Genomic DNA, 20,372 nt, shown 5'->3' with positions numbered 1-20,372 from the left:
CTTACTCTCGTATCCCAGCATGCACCAGACCGGTAGCGTCTCCGTCGCTGCTCCTTTTCGTCGCTTCTATTTCCTCCGGTGGCCCACAATCCCACGCGTGCCGCCGCCGCCGCCGCCGCCCCCTCTCTCCCCGCCGCCCCAAAGCCGCAAAATGGCGGACACAATGAGCCGGAATTGCCGCCGCCTTCTTCCCGCCGCCTGAGCCCGGAATCCGCCCGAGGGCAAAGTCGCTTCGGTCCTTCGCCGCCTCGGCTTTCTTCTCCCGCCTTTCCCGTCCCTACCCCACCCCCACCCCCACCCCGCCTCAGGCTAGCCCTCCCCGACTCCGCTTCCCCTCCCCTTGGCCGGCGCGCAGGCCCCGCCGGTTCCCTTTCCTCGTAACCCGAGGCGGCATGAAGCTGACGGACAACGTGCTGCGGAGCTTCCGCGTGGCCAAAGTCTTCCGCGAGAACTCGGACAAGATCAACTGCTTCGATTTCAGCCCTAATGGCGAGACGGTCATCTCCAGCAGCGACGACGACTCCATCGTGCTCTACGACTGCCAGGAGGGAAAGTGAGTGGCGAGGCGGTATGTGGGGGTGGGGGGTGGGGGGGAGATGCGAGGAGCTCTTCGCGGGAAAAGAGGCCCCGCAGTGCAGGCCTTTGTGGATTGGGGAGGCGGGATGTGGACCCGAAGCGGCTTTTCTTTTCATCCAAAGCCCACAAAGAGCGGCTCTTCTCAACTTTTACAACGGGGGGGGGGAGGAGGAGAGAAAGACGTTGCTTTTTTAGGTGGATGCTCAGGTGCATCTCTGAGGCTTTGCGTTGCAGGGACAACGTCTGAAAAGTAGAAGAAACCAGGGACAATTTTTTTTCTTATTTATCTCGCTCTGGGAAAAGATGTGCTATAAGCCTTAGGTTAAACATAGCCTTTTAAAACTCCGCTCATGTTCGTATTCCACTAAACTGGGATTTTAGTTCATTCTAACCCAGAATGTATGAAAGGCACCTCCGTTTAAAACTTCTGTCGCAAATTGCACTCCTTATGAGGATGCTGACTCCCTCCTTTAAATTTTGTAGGGGCTTTTATTGAGTCTTTGGGTTCTGTAGACTTGTAAATAAATAGAATGCTATAAAATATCAGTAAGTCTCCTGTGGCAGCATCCCAAAAGCTGTCAAATCTAGGTCAGTACTGTACTCTTTAGATTTCTCACCATTTCAATAAGTGTTATTCGTTTTGTATTTGTTTGTAAACGGCCCCAGTCACTTAGTAAAAGGGGCAGTGTACACATTTGATAATCAAACGGTAGGCTCTGCCGGACAGTATTATACTGGTGGGGACCGTAGGTTACAGTTTCCAAGCATATTTATGGGGTTATTGTGAATAGTTTGAGACACTATTCAGAAATGTATTCACCTTGGGGTTAATAGTGAAATGTGCAGTGGTCTTAACTATGAGAGATGCTTGGTGTGCTCTGAGCTTGGTTGTTTTGCAGAAATTTCATTACCCAAAGTACTGTAGGTAACATCATTATTGGTTTGCTCTCAGTTTATATTCTAGTCTAGTGGCTGGCCCTATCAGTGTTACTGGGAGTGATCTTGGTGATTCTTTGTTTGGGATGTTTATTGTTAGCTTGCTTGACAGTTCCTTGATTGGGGTATTGTTTACTTCTTGACTGCAGGTCTGGTATTAATCTTGGTATTAATTTATGCTCATCTGAGTGTTGGTGAGGTTGTGTTCTGGTCTTTATGTTTCCTTTTTGTCTTGTCTCTTTTGAACGGTATGTAGATGTTGTTTATTTCTATGTGCCTGTTGATGGCCGATTTGTCGGGAAAGCCAGGCTTCCAGGAACTCTCTGGCATTTTTGACTTGGGTTGGTCTAGGACAGGTGTCGGAAACCCGCAGCTCCAAAGTTGCATGCAGTTCTTTTGTCCCCTTGCTGTGGCTCCCTGTTGGCTGAACCCACCACTGACTGGCCCCACCCCTTGCCCTTCCCTCTCAGTCACTCCTCGCCTGCCCTGAGAACGTAAGGGTGACAGCGGGGCATGTAGACTCGTTCTATATTCCAGAGCGGGAGCGAAGCACCCCTGTACTTGCTGGGTCTTGCGGGTGTTTCTTCCAGCCCTTGTTGGTGCTGCGCACACCTCGGTCATTCAGGGAGATACACGACTTGCTCTCTGCCACAAGACACTGGCCCATCCCGGCTATGGCCAATGTCGCTCTCGCCACCTCCATAGTCTGCCCACTGCTTTCACAGTACAGTTAAATTTAATGCGCTTCACAATGGAGGAGATGGTGTCCCGTTCTTCTGGAGCCCATTACGATGCGGAGCATCAGCCGCAGCTGGGCCAGCCAATGTCTCGCAGCGGAGAGTTTCTCAGGCCAGGCAAGGAGTGACTGGGAGGGGAGGGTGAGGGGCAGGGCCAGGCAGTGGTGGGTTCAGCGGACAGGGAGCTTACAGCAGTGGGACGAAAGAGCTTCAGTTATCTGGGAACCTGAAATGACTCTTGATTTAAATCATATAGTAAGAAGCACCCCCAAAAAAAGAACAACAGTAAAAAACAACAACCCAACCCTTGCCTGTTTTTGGAAATGGGAAGAAACACACACACACACACACACACACATTATGAGAGAATGAGATGAGAGAGAAAGAGAGAGAGGGAGAGAGAGAGAGAGAGAGACAGCGAGAGGGGGGAGAACAAGAGAGAGAGAGATGAGAGAGAGAAAGAGACAGGGAGAGAGAGACCTGTTTTCCCACAGAAAAGAAAAAACCGGGAGCCACAAAATCTGGGTAGGCGTGGCCGGGGTCATGTGACTGGGTGGGAGTGAGTGACATTCAGTTGGCCATGCCCACCCAGGTTTTGTGTCCCCAGTGTTTTCTTTTCTGTGGGAAATGGGTCCAAATGGCTCTTTGAGTGTTTAAGGTTGCAGACCCCTGGTCTAGTATGGTCACAGTTTCCCAGTTGAAACTGTGGTTAAGTCTGTTCATAGATTGTGAAATGATGGAGTTCTCATTGTGTCTTCTGACAGCTAATTGGTGTTCATGAATGCGTGTTCTGCTAGTCTTTTGGTATCTTAGTTTGGGTAAGAAAATGTCTGCAAGAAAACAGCCAAGCTCACAAAGCACCAAGAACTCATTTCAACTCTGAGCTACAAATATTCTCATTTATGACCTTAGCTAATTTAGTAATCACACCAGGCAATTATGCTAACTGACCATACTTTCACTACTGTGAAGCAATAGAAATGAAATTGTAGCTGTAATTACTTCAAGAACTGCCCTATATTTATTTTACTGTATAGCTGGGAACTCAATGATTTGGGGATCATTATTGCAAATGCCATTTCATATTAGTGGATTTTAATGAAGTGGATACTGAAGTTGGAGATAGATATTGTCTGGTTTTTTTATAATTAGGTATACAGTTTACATTTGCTGTAAACTGTCAGTGTCATCTTGTCCCAAATCCAAAACTTTATCTGTCAGCAAAGTATTTGACCTTCACACTTGCCAGGCATTCTTCAATTTTGAGCATAAGGCTGACCTTCTCAGTTCCTTAAGTAAGAATAAGCAAATTTGTTAAATCTTTAAACTTGTAATGAATTGCTAATTCTTATTTAGATAGGTACTGTATCATCTCAAGTAAATGTTATTGATAATTAGTTTGAATGCAGTTTAACATATAAAACAAAAAGGAGACCAGTTGAATATCGGGGAAAATATCCAGAAATCTTTTGTTGGTTAACTTTCAAGATTTCATGACCCTTTTATTAACTTAGATGGCTTAAAATCTAAAACAGTGGGAGTGGTGGGATGTGATTGTTGTTTTTTCTGCACCAGCTTATATTCTTAAATGGGGTTTTGGATAGCTTGCAGAGAAATGATCTGTTTTTCCCCCTTTCAGCCAAGAAAAATAGCTTTACTTCAGCTACTTTTCTGGTAACAGGAACAAATATTTCTTGCCAGGCACTAAGATTCACACAGTTCCTATCAGTCTGACCTTCCAAAAGGCTTTGAAGAACTGGCTTTTCTCCCAAACATTGGGAATGGGGTAAGGCTGGAGCCCAGTGATTCTGACTGTTTATGTTATTAGGGAGTGCTGCTTAGAGCACCAGAAGTTGTTTTGTGGATGCTGGTTTTCATTGCTTCTTTTATCTTTTAATTGCTGTTGGAGTGAGTTGCCCACAGTTATTGCTGTTTGGACAAGCAGGCATATGCCTCATAAATACGCAAATATCATCTTAGAACTGAAACCTTATGCAAACATGGTATCAATACTAACCACATTGTTAACCCTCTCCATTGTCACTGTTAAAATTGCATCCTATTTTATTTATTTATGTTTCATATTTCTAAACTGTTCATCTCTCTCAAAGAGAGGCTTTTTTGCTGTATGTCAGTCTAGGGAGCAACATAAATTATAATCCAATAATAGTACTACCAATATATTTAGAAATAAAATACAATTATTCCTGGATTTTATTTCAAATTTAAAAATTTAGTTAAATGTTATCATTAAAGTGACCAGCATTTTCCAAGTTAGACTATATCAAAGAGCTTGTTATAGTTCCCTAAATATTTGGGTTAAAAAGAGGGGTGCTTTCAGCTCTTCTTCTAATTTGTGGAAAGCTAATCATAAAAAACAACAGACTATTCTTTCATTTTGTGTCGGTAGCACCTCCATGCCTTGCAAGATATTACATCTAGACTTACATGAAAGGACTAAATTTAAATTATAAATTTAAATCACCATTTATAACCTTCCCAGCCAGGTTCCAACAACAAAGTCAATGGAGAAAAGCCAGATTCATTTAATGACCACATGCTTCACTTCAAAACTGCACTGACAAAAAAAGCCATAAATGGGGCAAAACTCATTTAACAACTGCTTTGATTAGCAATGGAAATTTGGGGCTCAATTATGGTTATTAAGTCAAGGACTACCTGTATGGCAAAACGGAATTTCTCTATAATATTTTTTTCCCTCTTGGCAGGCCCAAGAGAACACTTTATAGTAAAAAATATGGAGTTGATCTCATCAGATACACTCATGCTGCCAACACGGTTGTATACAGTTCCAATAAAATAGATGGTAAGTGAGCCATTCTTCCTGATAGTTGCCTATGCATATTGGATGTTGAACACTTTAATAAGTATTGAAGATTTGAGAAGACTGATTTTAACCTAAATTAATAGTGTATTCATTGAAGCTGTTAATTGATAATGTAATGTTTCTTAATTTTAAATCCTAATTTTAAAGCACTGTTTAAGGTAGTTTCCTGATCAGCTTTGAGTCAGAAGTAAATCAGAATGAAGTGCAAGCATACACCAACAACTTAATATCAGTTAAAAAGAAGTTTCTCTATTCTTTTCTCTATTCTTTGAACAATTAACAAAGTTTTTGTCAAGGAATAAATTGTACATTTAATGGGATGGCTTTTATTGCTTTAACTTGCAAAAAAGATAAACAGGCTACTTCTCTTTCCTGCTTCCTCCAGATCATTACTTTATTGGAACAGTGCCTATCAGTAAAAATGCAAATCATTGCCCTTTATCAAAACAATAAAATATCCTGTTAAGCATATCAATCCTTGTATACCCTCTTATCCATTTAAGCAAAACTTTTTCATTTACTTTTATCCTTTCAAAGGTTCCCGTAAAAAGCTTTGGGTTTCTGCATATTCTTTTGCCTAATTCAGCAATTTCTTCATTTACTCTGGAGACCTTGTATGCCTTTCATAGCAACCATGAACAACACGGAAATGTCATTAAGGCCTAAAATCCTTTACATGTTCCTGTAAAGTCTGAAATAACACAAAGTAAACATTTTAACTTGAAAATTTTTGCATTTTGAAAATTTACATCTAGTTGGATGTCTTTTTCTTTCAGGGCCTCCTTTTCATATGTTTCCTCCTGATTCTTTGGTAACAACTAGTTTTCCATGTCTTTTGCTTTTTCTAATTCTTTCACAGACAGCAGTCTTTACTTTTGGTTCATTGCTACCCTCAACTAATAAAATATTTATTGGATTATTATTATTGAACAAATTTGTATTCTGCTACAATCATAAAACTGAGTGGCTTACAAACTACATGGAGTTATAAAATAAACATAGGCCAATTGAACTCAGACCTAATTCATAACTTCAGGGCCCAAAGACCCTCTGGGAAAAAGAACTTCATTTTTTTCAGAAAGTGGACAATGTTGGAGATGGAAAAATCTCTATATAGAGATCTTTCCAGAGGACCAGTCCCATCACGGAAAAACAAAGCTTCTGGGTTTCTTCCCCTAACTTACCCCAAATAGGAGACAAACAGCTGCTTCTGGCATGATTTGAAGTGCTGAAACCAACTCTAGTGAGGAAATGCAGTCCTGCAAGTAACTACGTGTCAAGGGATAAATGGCCTTATAGATAAAAACTTGCACTTTAAATTGTATCTGGAAGCTAATTGGAAACTAGTTAGAGACCTAAAAAAAACAGGTAATATGGTAGTGGCCAAAATTGTGGAAATCTTTTGGGAAAAGTGCATTTTCTAAAACTGGCTAATAACACCCCTTTTTTTGGGAGTAGTACCATAAAATTATATATCAATGGAAAGATAATTTAATCAAGAATGTAATGCAATAACTTTTATGAAGGATGGGGTATTAGAACAGCAGTTACAGTATAAAGAAGAAAAGTGAAACATGTAGAAAAAACGAGATATACAAAAATTATCACCATAGAAAAATGAGATATACAAAAATTATCACGTCAGTTAATTCTTCGTTGGGTAACCTTTAGCATGAATTACGGCCTTACAGCACACGTTTGGAAGATTAAAATTCTGGTTCCAGTGACCAACCAAAATTGGATCATGCAACATTATCCCGGGACATGTATATATTCGCCTTCATTCACTGAGAATCAATTTCGTATGCTGTAAAATAATACAGGTGGAATAATCTTGATCAAATTCTTTCTTTGCTTTTCAAATGCTTGATGTTAAAAAAAAGTATTTGAGAAGAGCACCGTTATGTATGTTAATGTTATGTTATGTTACGTTGCGTTACGTTACGTTACGTTATGTTAATCACTGTATTTAATACATAGTAATGGAAATATTTTGGCCATTTTTCTTACGAGAAAGCATACAAAGACACAGATAAATTAATTTTCTTTTTTCCTGCTAGAAATTAGTATATTTGAATTATACCTTGAATGTGAACCAAGTCTATTCATACCATCCTTTATGAAGAATTCTTGTTTTTTTAGCTTTTCTTCTGCTTACTGCACATTGCCTGGTTCCAGGCTGAGGTAGTAGTTTGTACAGTTTGAGGGTCTATGATACCACCCGGTACAGGAGATAACTGTACAGGCCACTGCCTTGCCTGGGGCAGAGCTTTACGACTACAAGAAGAGATTTCCTGCCCATGTTTGTTTGGTGCCAGGTAACAGTTGTTCTCTGGAAAGCACCAGTTTGTCTCATATGCTTGTATACGTTGCAGATTTCCTTGTAGCTCTTTTGTTTGTGGAGAGTCGGCTCTTCAAACTTTTAGGTCTAATCTTGTTCATTCATGTTTCTCTGTAAAACTGTGCCTTGAAATAAATGCTTGCTGATTCATTGGAAAATCCTGAAGCAGATTATTTCCACAAAATAAAAAAAATGCAGAAATATGAGCTTGCAGGCATAAATTAATATCATTTAATTTATCTTTGAAGAAAGGAAAATTGACTTATCCTATAGGGAAAGTATACTTAATCTGTTGTACCAGCTGACTTGCATATACTTTGAGTCTTGATCACCTACAGGTAAATGTTTTTTTAAAGAAAGTTCTATAATTTAACAACCTTCCAATGCATTCAACCTGTATTTAACAATCATCTATATTTAAATCAGTTAAAAAATGCTGCAATAAAATATTACACATTATTCTTGATTTCATATTCATGGTTTATATATGCTACTAAATTATTTCCTTTTATATTGTTTATCTGCTTTATAATATAAGGTGTAATCGGTGTTTCATATACACGTTTTTATAGCCATTACTGAGCTAGAGATGAATTCTGGTTCTGTATCTGTGGATATAGAAATACTGTATGTATCTTTTTGAGCCAGATTCTTACAGAAGGTTACACTTCGTGACCGTATTGTTTACACCCACAATAGCTGATTGGATTTACATATTTTGTTATGCCATGGTTTATTTTCACTGTGATTTTATATATGTTTAGTTCATATAAAATACCAAACCATATACCTGAATTCATACATAGCATTAAATCATTGTATGCATGGGTGAACTAGGAACTGTGTTCATGGCTGAATGTGTGTAGTTAATTCCATTATTAAAATGTGAGATGTGCAAGTCAGCTAATATTAACAAAAGTCTTACTCTAATAAGCAAGCTGCATTAGAAAGTACTTTTATATAATGTTTGCCTTGTTGATGTTTCCATACAGATACTATCAGATACCTTTCTCTTCATGACAATAAATACATTAGATATTTTCCAGGACATAGCAAGAGGTAAGATGAGTAGAGTGTAGCATTTAATTTTATATTGCTTTAACTATAGGAAGAATTAAACATGTAAGAGTCATTATAACTAATCCACAATTTTTGTTCTGTTTTTATTACGGTGCCTAAATTTTCACTTGTTTGAAGAATAAAATATATATGGCATATGATGCAGACTGCTTTGGCTGTATTATTTTTTTTCTCTTCATTTCAGAGTTGTTGCTTTATCTATGTCTCCAGTGGATGATACCTTTATATCTGGCTCACTTGATAAGACTATCAGACTTTGGGATCTTCGGTCACCAAATTGTCAGGTAAACTTCTAAAGCCCACATGAAGTATGTTATTGTATTTCAAGTGTTGTGTAGATTGCAGATTACAGACTTTATTTCCAGTGTAGTAGTAGATATGAACAATAGATACACACACACACATACATACACACCTCAAGCCTAAGCCTCGCATGTTGAAAAGTGCACTTTCTCTTAGGTGATTCTTAAGAAAAACAAACAGTTTTTGAATAATAATAATAACAACAGCAACAACAACAGCAACAGCAACAACAACAACAAATTAAAAGGATTCAAACCAGAATCAGTAACAATGTCCAAAGTAAAGTGTAACAAGAAACAATTAATGGCTGGAGGAAAAAGGGGGGGGCTACCAAAATATCAATTGATCTATTCCTTTTGTTTTTTCAAACTCCTTCAAATACACAAATATACATGTGTGTATTTATGTTTGTCCTTCTGACATTTTTGCCTGAATTTTTAAATTACCTAATAAAAAAGAAGTCCAAACATTTTAGTACATTTTTAGATCACATCCTTTTTAACAAAAAGCAGTATTTCAGAAATGATTTTTTTATTTCTGTTAGAGATGCTATCACTTTTTTTAAATAGATCACTGTATTTTGATAAAAAGCAGTTGCATGTATTAACTCAGCCTGAGATTTAATCAGATGGGAGTTGACTTTTCAACAGTGAAAATGAAGACGTAAGCAAAAGACTTCTTTTTCAGCATTGGAAACACAAACATATGGCTTTAACTATTTTAGCAGTTTGGAGAATTAATATAGAGCCACCATGGATGCTTCTAACAAATCATGGCTTTAATTAATCATTGTTATTATTTAAATTCACACCCTGCCCAACTCCCAATGACTCTGGGAAGCCCACAAGTACAACTATTCAAAACAAAACAAAAAATACAGTGAGAGACAAAAATAAAAGATGACAAGGATGACAAGCACCCAATAGAAATGAAAGTGACACAAATTTATACAACTCAAAGACTCAGGTGTACACCACGGTCTTCAAATTCCTTTGAAACACCAATAGATGGGATCAGTCAATCAGATTTTGGGGGACAGCGCATTCCAGAGGACATGTGCTACAGCAGAGAAATGCTGCTTCCAGAGTCCCAGTAGCTCATATTGCTTAATAGTCAACTGAACCTGGAGATTGAATAAGCCAAGCAAATAACTATGGAAGACAGACAGCCCCTGAAGTAATTTGGCCCAACACCAAAAAGGGCTTTATAGGTCAGTGCCTTGAAGCAAACAGGCAACTAGTACAGCTCACAAAGGTGTGTGTGTTACTTACAACATTTATATAGCTGCTCATCTTATATTGAATTTTGGATGGATATATATTTTTGTGTGTGTATTCAAAATCTAGGGTCTGATGCATCCACAAGGAAAACCTGTATGCTCATTTGATCCAGAGGGGCTGATTTTTGCAGCTGGGGTCAATTCCGAAATGGTGAAACTTTATGATCTTCGCTCCTTTGATAAGGTAAGTAATATGTAATGTTTAAGTGCATTCTGAATATGGCATCTTTTCTGAGATGAAATTCCTAAGATTGTAGATTTAATATTCAGACATATAAAAGCAAAACATTAAACTCAGGATTTCTAGGAATTGAAGCATAAATAATTTACAGGTATCCTTGGCAAGTTCTGCGGCCTAAGAAAATGAAATTTTTTTCCCAAGTCTGCCTAGTGAGGTATTCTTTGCAAAATGATCAGAATATCTGGAATAGTTTTACTGCATGCCAACATCTGTCTTTCTTTTTTGAAGGGTCCATTTGCTACCTTTAAGATGCAATATGACCGAACCTGTGAATGGACTGGCCTGAAATTCAGCAATGATGGAAAACTTGTTCTTATTTCAACTAATGGAGGGATCATACGGCTCATTGATGCCTTTAAAGGAGCGGTTCTTCATACTTTTACAGTGAGGGACATTTCTCTATCTCCACATATGGTCTTTGTTTTGGATGTTCTTTAGAATTAAGACAAAATTTATGGAATATTGAGTTAGCATTGCAGTAGAAGACACTTTTACAGCTGGAAATAAGGATACTTAATTCATCAGGTTATTTTTGCTGAACCCTTTTTATTAAGTGAAAATTGAGGTTTGATGGTGCATCCCTTATGTAAAAGTGAGCCATTAAGCTGGAATATCTGAGAGTAACTTCTCAATTGAAAGAGATCTACTGGAATAAAGAGATGAAAAGATAATTAATAAAGTAAAAAGCATGTTATAAAATCATGCTTTAGATTATGTTTTAGCATCCTCCCATCCTTTTACACTCTTTTCAACCCATGGAGTTAAAAAATAAATTATTCTCAATTGCACAGCCATTCATAGCTACAAGTATACATTCTTATTAATCCTGACAAGAAGAAAAAGTTCCTGTTCTGTGGTCCATTCTGGATTTTTAAATAGTCCAGAGATAATAACAATTTTTTCATTTTCAACTTTTAAATTTTCCTGGGGGAAATTATAGGTGGTGTCCTTGTAATGCTATTCAATTTTTTCCCATCAATTAAGGCTTAATTTGAGAGGTAGTTTGGCATAGTAGTTAAGGCACTTGGCCTAGAAACCAACAGAATGTGAGTTCTAGGCCTCCCTTAGACATCAAAGCCAGTTGGATGACTTTGGCCAGTCATTGAATAGAATAGAATAGAATTTTGTATTGGCCAAGTGTGATTGGACACACAAGGAATTTGTCTTGGTGCATATACTCTCAGTGTACATAAAAGAAAAGATACCTTCATCAAGGTTCAACATTTACAACACTTAAAGATAATCATAGGGTACAAATAAGCAATCAGGAAACAATCAGTATCAATATAAATCATAAGGATTACCAGCAACAAAGTTACAGACCTCACAGGACTGTTGTGGGAAAAATAGGAGGCAAGAGGTAATAGGAATGCTTGCTGCCCTCATTTGATCAATACAGGAAAATGGGCAATAAAAAATGGTGATGATGACTTTCTGAGTGATGCCTTTTTCTTTCTGTTTTCAGCCATAATCTCTTACAGTTTCCATAGATCCAGATCTTTCCAAGAGTAATCCTAAATTTAGATTAACGGGATAGCAATTGATTTTACTAAATGTGCTTGATATTGTACACCATCTTTGTGAGGGAGATGGGCAGTTAAGAAATGTGTTGTGACTATTTTGTGCTAAGGCTGTTGAAGAATTAAATCTTCTAGAATAGGAGTGGATAACCTTGTGATAGCATAGATGCATGTAGTATTTTAAGGAAAAAAGTGTGGTTGGTGAGCTCCATTATTGAATGGGCAGAGTGTGGTTTTTTCCTTCACTGGTGGTGGGCATTTTCCCTGGTGTAAACTTTTTTAAAAGCTTTCAGCAGACTTTTTATCTGCTTCTCTCCTGAAAAGGCAAGGACAATGGATGGAAGGGGCTTCTTGGGCACGCTGACATTGCAAACCATTTTTTGTTTGAATTAGCTTTAACTTTTCTGTTATATTTTATGGTCACAATCTCACTGGTTTTTTATTACTGTTGTTCAGACACTAAATTGTGTCTGACTCCATGGACCGTAGTACACTAGGCCCCCCCGTCCTCTACTGTCTCTCAGAGTTTGTTAAAATTTATATTCATCCTAATTCTTTTTACAGGGATATAATAATAGCAAAGCTGTCACATTGGAAGCTTCATTCACTCCAGATTCTCAGTTTATAATGATTGGTAAGAGAGTTATATTTCCTATGTATATATCAATGCAGCACCAATTATATAAAATAATTTCAGGGTCACTTCCATAAAGCATCCAAGTGGTTTGTACCTTTTGGGGAGGATTTTTTATATGGTACTTCATTTTTGCTACAATCTGTTATTTATTGCTATTTACTTGAGTTGCTTGATGAATCAGTCCTGATTCTGTTGATTCTGGTTGAAACTACAGGATCAGAGGATGGGAAGATTCATGTCTGGAACGGAGAGACTGGAATGAAGGTAGCAGTACTTGATGGGAAACACACAGGACCAATTACCTGTTTGCAATTCAACCCCAAGTTTATGACATTTGCCAGCGCATGCTCTAATATGGTAAGGAAACCTAAGTTGATTCAAATTTCTAAGCAACTCAAGTCCTTCTGGATTGAGAGGTCCTTGGTGTTTTCTAAGCTTGGTTGTTTTCTTGCAGATGTTTGATTACCCAACATCTGCCAAAAAAAAAACAACCCAAGCTCAGAAAGCACCAAGGACCCCTCCTTTCAGACTTAACCTACAAATATTCTCTTTTATTGTTACCTTCAAGATTGATTGTACTTAAGCTCAAGAGATTATTACCAATAATAATACTAATTCTCTTTGTTATTCTTGTTAACCCTCTACCTTATCTTGAAATTTTGAGACCATATTATTAATGATCTCACAAAATGGCTACCATGGGGAGCTTTCCTATTTGTAAAAAAGTCTCCCAAATTAAAAACAATGCAGCAAAAACTTCCAGAGCAGGTATGGTTATTTCCAAAATATCTTTTTACCAGGAAGCAATCAGATGCATTTGTTTTCCACTAGTCTGTACACTCTTTGGCATGAGGCATCTAAGAGACAAGATAGTAATCATCAAATATCTGAAATAATGCTGAAGAAGGAATGGGTTTACTCTATATTGACCCAGAAGGAAGGACCAAAATCAACAGGTTAAAACTAAAAGAACTGTGGGTAAGCTAAATGACAGGAAGAACTTTCTGATTGCATAACATGTTAGCTAGTGGAACAGGCGAATACATAATATGGTGAGATCTCCTTTGTTCAAGGTTTTCTGTACAAAGTTTGTCAGAAAACCTCTAGCAGATCTGCGCTGGACAAGAATTGGAATAGATGATCTCTAATGTCATGTACAACCTTATAATTCCATGGGTTATAACGGTATGGACAACCATGAGATAATAGTGGAAATGTGTAGAAAACTATCTAGTCAGCATCCATTTTTGGCAGCCCAGATATACTGCCCATATTCCACTTAATATCCCTAATCTTTTTTCTAGGCAGACAGGGACATTTTCAAACAAAGCCACTAGGCTGCAGTCATTTTTATTTTCTGAAAATTCCTGTTCGACATCTGTGCTGGTTGAAGTCATTATTGCAACTAGAACGTGGATCTAGAGAAGTGGCAAAGTGGTGCTCATGGGATATCATTCTGCTACTTTGTTTTACATACATTACCAAAATGCCGTTTCTCCGATATTTAAAAAAGAAGCAATATTATAGCTCCATTTTTCTCACTCACAAATGAATGTGTTATTTCTGTAAGGAAGACACACACACACAGAGAGAGAGAGAGGTTAGACAATAGACAATTATTTCTGTATACTTGGATGTCACTCTGGGTAGGCAGAAAAATGTTTATTTTTCTATTTAAATAAATATTTTAAAACAGTAGTAAAACATACTGATGATGACTATTCAGATTCAGAACCTTCCTATAGTATTTTTTAAAAGCCCTCGTATATGGAAGGGTATCATTTTAAGAATCCCATTGGCCTATGCCAGTCAAGTAATGTAGATTGGAATAGTTGAAATAGAAAACTCAACACCATGCATTTTTATCCTAAATATATGCATTCCAGTTTCTGTACTATACCAAATTGGTATACTGAATTTGATTTTGTTTTTACTTCTCCCAACGCTTATTTAATAAAAACCAAAATAATTTATTTTAAAATAAATTTGAGTTGTATTAATGGATCACTTACATTCAGAATGTAATAGTGGTGTTGATGATAAATACATATATATCACACATAACATTCTTCTAGCCTGTTTTTCCTCTGCCAAAAAGTTGCTTACACATATACATTTACGAATACTCTGCATTACTGAACTAGTAGTGGCTGAAAAATGTGTAGGTGCATTGTTTTAATCTTGTAGTATCACATTAAATCAATCACATTGTATTATCAGAAAAGTCAGAGTGTTACCTGGGAACATATGAAGATTCTGACAAAGTAAAAACTGTGTATCACAGTTTAGAAACTGAATTTCTAAAGGGCCATGAATGCTGGTTCCCCACCGCTATACACTCCTACAGCCCTTCCTGCAGGAAATATTAGCAACTTGGGTTACCTCTCTGATGCTACTTCCCTATTAGTGATGGAGTAGAAAAATATTGTCTCTGCACAGCTGCTGCGTAATCATTTGGATAGCTGTTAAATAAAGGGCACAGGTGGCCATCACAATATAGCTAGGATTGCTGATGCAGTATGTTAGTTTTTGGCATTGTTTTAAGACAAACCTTGAACATTGACATTATCCTGTTCTTTATTCAGGCCTTTTGGTTGCCAACTATAGATGACTAATCTGAATTCATCACTTCCAGTGGACAGTTTCCATACTGTATTGAAAGCAATGCAGTATTTTTAAAGACAACAGTGAAAGTATTGGAATTGGGTCAGTTGGAGATGAATATTCCCACCAAGCACATTCTGCATGTATCTCCTTTTGTCAAGCTCTTTCCTGCATCTCCCACAAAGGATTTCTTCATGTGATTCTACAATTCCTGCTCTGAACATCTCTTCCAACATCAAATTGAAGCAGAACTATTACAGCTGAAATCAACTAGCAGCTTTGCTTTGGAGTACATTCGGAAAGAATTTTGCCAGCTCTTTGTCTTTGTAGCTGACTTGTAAACTCCCGGGATTTTGGATTTGGTTAAAAGTATACTTTCTAACATATTCTGTCCCGTTTGAAATAACAGCAGTAACCATGCTGTGTACTCTTGTGCTATATAGATACCTTTGTGCCATACATACATACACACATACATTTATACAGAGAGATCAATATCAATTGCTAGGGGGACATTGTTAAAGATGTTTAGCCTTAAGTGCTCCAACAGGTTCTGAATCTTTAGGAAACCATACTGATCTTCTTTGTCATGGGCAGCTTCTGACATGAACAGATAATTGGATGTCTGGGTAGAATGCCAAGCAATACAGAAGTCTCAGCTGGACTGGATGGAAATGCACTTCCTGTATCTCTTCCTTCAGTGTATCTTTGCAGATTTTTATAAATAACAGGGAAAAGGGGGAGAATGTGAAAGGGTCGCTATTGTTTTTTACTAGCAGGTATTAAAAATAGTAATATTGGACCAACACAGTATTCTGGAATGAGTGTTAGTGTACTTCTCTTTCTCAGAGCATTCCAAGTCTCTATTCTTCCAAGTACAAACGTACATTCCACTCTTCACAATGCAAGTAGTACAACTCCTCCCTCTGCCTACACAGGGGATCACCATTCACTAAGCACTGGGATATTCTGTACTTGGAAATTAGCTTTTTTCATTAGTGGGTTGGATGAAATTGTATAATTACCAGCTGATCTTGTTTTTATTTCTGCTGATAATTATACAATTTCATCCAAGCCCATTTTTATTCCCTGCAGTAGAATGAAGGGCCCCATTTTAACTTTGTCTAAGCATCCTTTCCAAGGCAGCAGAACAATTTAATTCATGTTAATTCATGAAATTAACTTCCTAAGATTTTGATTTTATAATATTGATGCTGCATTTTCTATACATGTTAATGGTGGTGTATCAACTACCATAATATTCAGCACCCGATAACAATCTGTACACTTAAAAAACTGAATTTCATAGAAGCATAATTTCAATGCTTCATGCTCTAGTTTTCTTAATATTGAGATGCTGCTGTCTTTTCCATCCATCAGAACATTTGGATAATATCAGTACCCTTCTTTAGTACATTTGGCTTTACTCAGAAGTGTTCATATTCTATGGAGATGTTTGCATTATTGGTATTGTACTAAACCCTCCATGGAGTTGAGAGTCATGAGTCAGCCTGAACAATATAATCAGGGAAGTTTCTTTTAGTGAATAAAAGAAGGGGAGGGGAAATCTAGCTGACATTAAGTTAACTGTTGGATTCATATTTAAACTGGGTTTTGTGTTTATGCTCAACAGTTGATATCCCACAGTAAGATTTTTTTTCCTTAGTCAGCTAGCATCTAATAATACAGATAACTCCAGCTTAGGGAATTACTGTAGATGCATCAATGTTCTACCTCTTGGCTTGTTCGTGAAAGATTTTGCAAGCCAATGAGCGGCAATTTTGGGACATGGGGCAGGATTGTTGTTCGCAGTGCCCTTTGCGACAATTAATTGCACAATATACTAAATTATATGTTCTTTTTTTATGGCCAGTTTTTACTAGATATCATTTTAGACCTGTTTGTAATTTTAGCATCATTTCTTCAGTACCACAAATCAATAGAAACATCTTTTTAAGAAATGAATACACTTTTAAATACACTGCCCTTGACCTAGAACTGGTTTTCATTTTAACTGAGTAAAAGTTAATTTTTTACTGGGAATTGATTGTGGGATTGGTTTTTTTCTTTCGAAATGTTATCATTTGCAATGTGTTCTGATTTCTTACATTATGCATTCTAATAACATACTGCATTTTTACATCTGTATTTGCAGCTTGAATATTTTTTTATAAATATTTCCAGTCAAAAATAAATTACAGTATTAGGTATAAGACAGGGTTGCTCTCCTATATAAATTGTTTTTTTTTAATTCCCTTTTAATTTTTAATTTCATCTGTAAGCACATCCTTATGTCAAAATACATTGGTTGGCTATTTTATTACTATTTTAAAGCATAAATAAAATCTGAAGTAGCTCAAGATAGTAAGTAATTGCATCTAGTCCATTTTCATATAATTGTAATGCTTTGGACGTTGAAAATGCAGTGTCATATTTTGACTAACTTAGATATTTCCTTCTGTCTTAAATGTTTTTGGACAAAATACCACTTCTTGTTTTTTTAAAAATGTCAATTTAGTATTAAGGAATTTAGCCTAATATACTGCCCAATTCCTCAAATATACCCTGAAGTAAATCAAGTGTAATTCTCTCCGCAGATTGCTCTAGTGATCCTCTCCTCCCTCTGCTGTTTTGCCACTTTTCTGGTGGTTGCCATTGTTAATATTTTAATCCAAAAGTGAAAGTGTCTCCATTGCAAGGGAGAAAGTAAAAGGAAAGCTTCTCTTTTTTTATATTTTATCTTCCAGTGCCCTTTCCAATTTGTTCAAAAGCATTTTCACAAAATAATCAAATAGCTTATCTTAAATTTTCTTACATTAGTTCCATGTTATGCTTTTTACCAAAAGTTTTTAAAAACTTTTTTTTCCTTTTGTAATTCAGAACGATTGATTCACCAAGTCAAATTCTCTTATTCTGCTGCTCCAAAAATCTATAACTGTAAATTAATTACATCCAAAAGTGTTTAAGAAATTATTGCATCACGGTTACAAGTTTAATTGAAATCCCTCCATTCCCAGCCACTTACTCATGACCCAACTACAACAACTTTAGTTTCTGCAGTCTGTTCACGAGGTGTAGCAAGTGGGCAGTCTCACAGTCTCTCCTTTATTCTGAAAGCCTGCTGATTAGGATTTCTCTGGCCACCAAACTCTGCCGCAGTACCATCCCAGTGCCTTCAAGGATATTTAGTCCATCATCTCATAGAAAGAAGCACCACATCACCAAAATTGACTTTGTGCAAATGACCAAATTAAGGGAATTAGCATAGCAAGTAATAATTATTGAATGTATTTGTCAGCAACATGACTATAATTTCCAATGCAAAAAAAAACAATGTGTCAAGTCTACAGCTTAGCAATTAATTTCAAAAAGTCCACAATAATTGGCATTTATACACCCCACAAACAAAAGTATTTCCTGTATCTTAGATCTTCCCCTTCAAATTTAGGTAATTAGGAATTAGGATATTAAATAATTGAAGTTATTCCATAATGATTATAGCTCTGTTTGGAGTTTTAAAAGAAGACAAGATTTATGTAAACATTTTGAGTCGTACAGCAGCAGTAAAGTTGTGGCTCCCAAAATTGATTTCAAACCCTTTAAAAAAATAAATGTTGACAAAATACTAATTGGCAGAAACAAGCTTTATTCTGTTTTAATTCAACATATAATACCATGAAAACATGCCACAAAAAATGGGATATCTCTTAAAAATATAGTAAACAGCCCAGCTGGCATGAACCATGCCTTGAATTCCATCAAACAATGGTCTGAAATATAAAATGCTCAACTCTGGAATAAGTCTTTTTTCTCCCCAGGAGATTGAATTAAGAATTTCAAAAACTACCCAAATAATATACTGAATTTGGAGGATGAATTTATTTCAAAATTTATTCTACACATTTCAGTTCTGTTGAGAGCCAGTTTAGTCTAGTGATTAAGAAAAAGTATGAGACCATGAATTCGAATCCCCCCATTGCCATAGCTGGGTGACCTGGGTCCAGTTAAACTCTCAGTCGAACAGCAACATAGAGTTGCTGTTGTGGGGGAAATAGGAAGAAGATGATGTGTTGGATATGTTTGCTGCCTTGAGTTATTTGTTAAAATAATAAAGATGGGCTACAAACAACATACTTGAAATGTATTACAGCAAGTCTGCCACAGGACTAAAAGAAACTCGGAATTTAAGAGAAAGAGGAACAATTGGATTTTTAGTTATTTAAAAATAAATATTAAAGATATTTGCCAATCTCTATGGCAGTATCAAGGATTTTTATCAGTATTAATAAAGGAATTATATCTTAAACTTCTACATTAGTGGCATCAAGCTCCTATATAACTTAACATTCTGTGAGATGCTGGTGAAGCTGACAGTCAAAGGGAACGTTCTTTATCTTTGGTGGGAATGCAATAAAGTACTAGAATTTTGGAAGAATGTGTTTAAAGAAATATGTAACTAAACAAAAGATTCAATTGCTAGCATATTTGATGGCCAGATTAAGAAACTACAGAGTAAAAAAAACATTACATTGTTGCCTATAGCAGCTGAATTGGTTAGCTAAACAATGGGAATATCTGGAAAATATTTCAATGGAGAGATGAAAAGATAATATCTGGTCTATATCTTTATTTGAAAAAATATCTGAAAACATCATTTCTGTGACAAGCCAAAGTAATGAAACATTTTATAAGGAATCATGGAATGTCACTATTTACAAAAGACAGTCATTTTGGAAATAGCTTATATCAAACACTATGGGTATATTAAATGTACCAGTATTGTGTAATATTTTAAAACAGCACTTAAATCTAATAAAAAATAAATATAACATGACCTTGCTATTTCAAATAAATGAGACCAATTCTGCTGGCATGTATTTTATTGAAAATAAAAATTATTTTAAGATATTACATACATATATATATGTATGTATGTATGTATGTATATGTATGTATATGTATGTATGTATATGTATGTATATGTATGTATGTATGTATACACACACACACACACACACACACACATACATATATATTCTTAATGTTTGATATTAAATCCATGCTTATACTATTACAATTTAATATGCAGGTAAGATTTATATATAAATACAGTCACACACATAAAATACAAAGATAACCTGAGCTACGATAAAAAATGGTTCTCAAAAGCCCAAATCAGTGTGTTGTCTTGACAGATTCAAGCTGAAGTCAAACAATGAAGGTAGTAACATTTTAATAGAGTGATACTCCTTAATGTCTTGTAGTTCAAA

General features: G+C 36.5%; 2 protein-coding genes across 6 annotated transcripts in view; one reads left to right on the top strand and one right to left on the bottom strand.

Moving 5' to 3' along the window:
- Window positions 1–270, bottom strand: part of GLYCTK (glycerate kinase) — a 28,401-nt gene extending 28,131 nt beyond the window's left edge. For 2 of the 3 annotated variants that reach the window (XM_058166441.1, XM_058166443.1), the window contains exon 1: window positions 6–270. The gene's annotated coding sequence lies outside the window, so the exon portion shown is untranslated. The remainder of the gene's footprint in view (window positions 1–5) is intronic. The other variant, XM_058166439.1, reaches the window with a different exon arrangement.
- On the top strand, window positions 136–15,428 carry WDR82 (WD repeat domain 82). 3 transcript variants are annotated; one of them, XR_009153142.1, is made up of 10 exons: window positions 136–553; window positions 4,979–5,076; window positions 8,431–8,497; window positions 8,703–8,802; window positions 10,168–10,284; window positions 10,570–10,725; window positions 12,426–12,495; window positions 12,713–12,855; window positions 13,330–13,476; window positions 15,084–15,428. XR_009153142.1 is itself a non-coding variant. In XM_058166446.1 (10 exons), exons 1-10 carry the CDS (start codon window positions 487–489, stop codon window positions 15,111–15,113), a joined length of 933 nt encoding a protein of 310 aa, XP_058022429.1. In that variant the 5' UTR covers window positions 136–486; the 3' UTR covers window positions 15,114–15,428. The 3 variants fall into 3 exon arrangements, 2 of the variants coding, with proteins under 2 accessions (XP_058022429.1, XP_058022428.1); XM_058166446.1 differs by lacking the exon at window positions 13,330–13,476 and adding an exon at window positions 3,951–4,035; XM_058166445.1 differs by lacking the exon at window positions 13,330–13,476.
- Window positions 15,429–20,372: the final 4,944 nt, after the last annotated feature.

This window comes from Ahaetulla prasina, chromosome 2, assembly GCF_028640845.1.
Source record: "Ahaetulla prasina isolate Xishuangbanna chromosome 2, ASM2864084v1, whole genome shotgun sequence".
Classification (NCBI taxonomy): Eukaryota; Metazoa; Chordata; class Lepidosauria; order Squamata; family Colubridae; genus Ahaetulla; species Ahaetulla prasina.
The sequence above is the reverse complement of the archived record's forward strand: the minus strand, read 5'-3'. Positions and strand labels throughout refer to the sequence as shown.

Coding starts and splice junctions, on each gene's coding strand:
- WDR82 (XM_058166445.1), top strand. CDS start 393: ATGAAGCTGACGGACAACGTGCTGCGGAGCTTCCGCGTGGCCAAAGTC. Junction 8,498..8,702: donor TTTCCAGGACATAGCAAGAG/GTAAGATGAGTA, acceptor TCTTCATTTCAG/AGTTGTTGCTTTATCTATGT. Junction 10,726..12,425: donor CGGTTCTTCATACTTTTACA/GTGAGGGACATT, acceptor TTCTTTTTACAG/GGATATAATAATAGCAAAGC.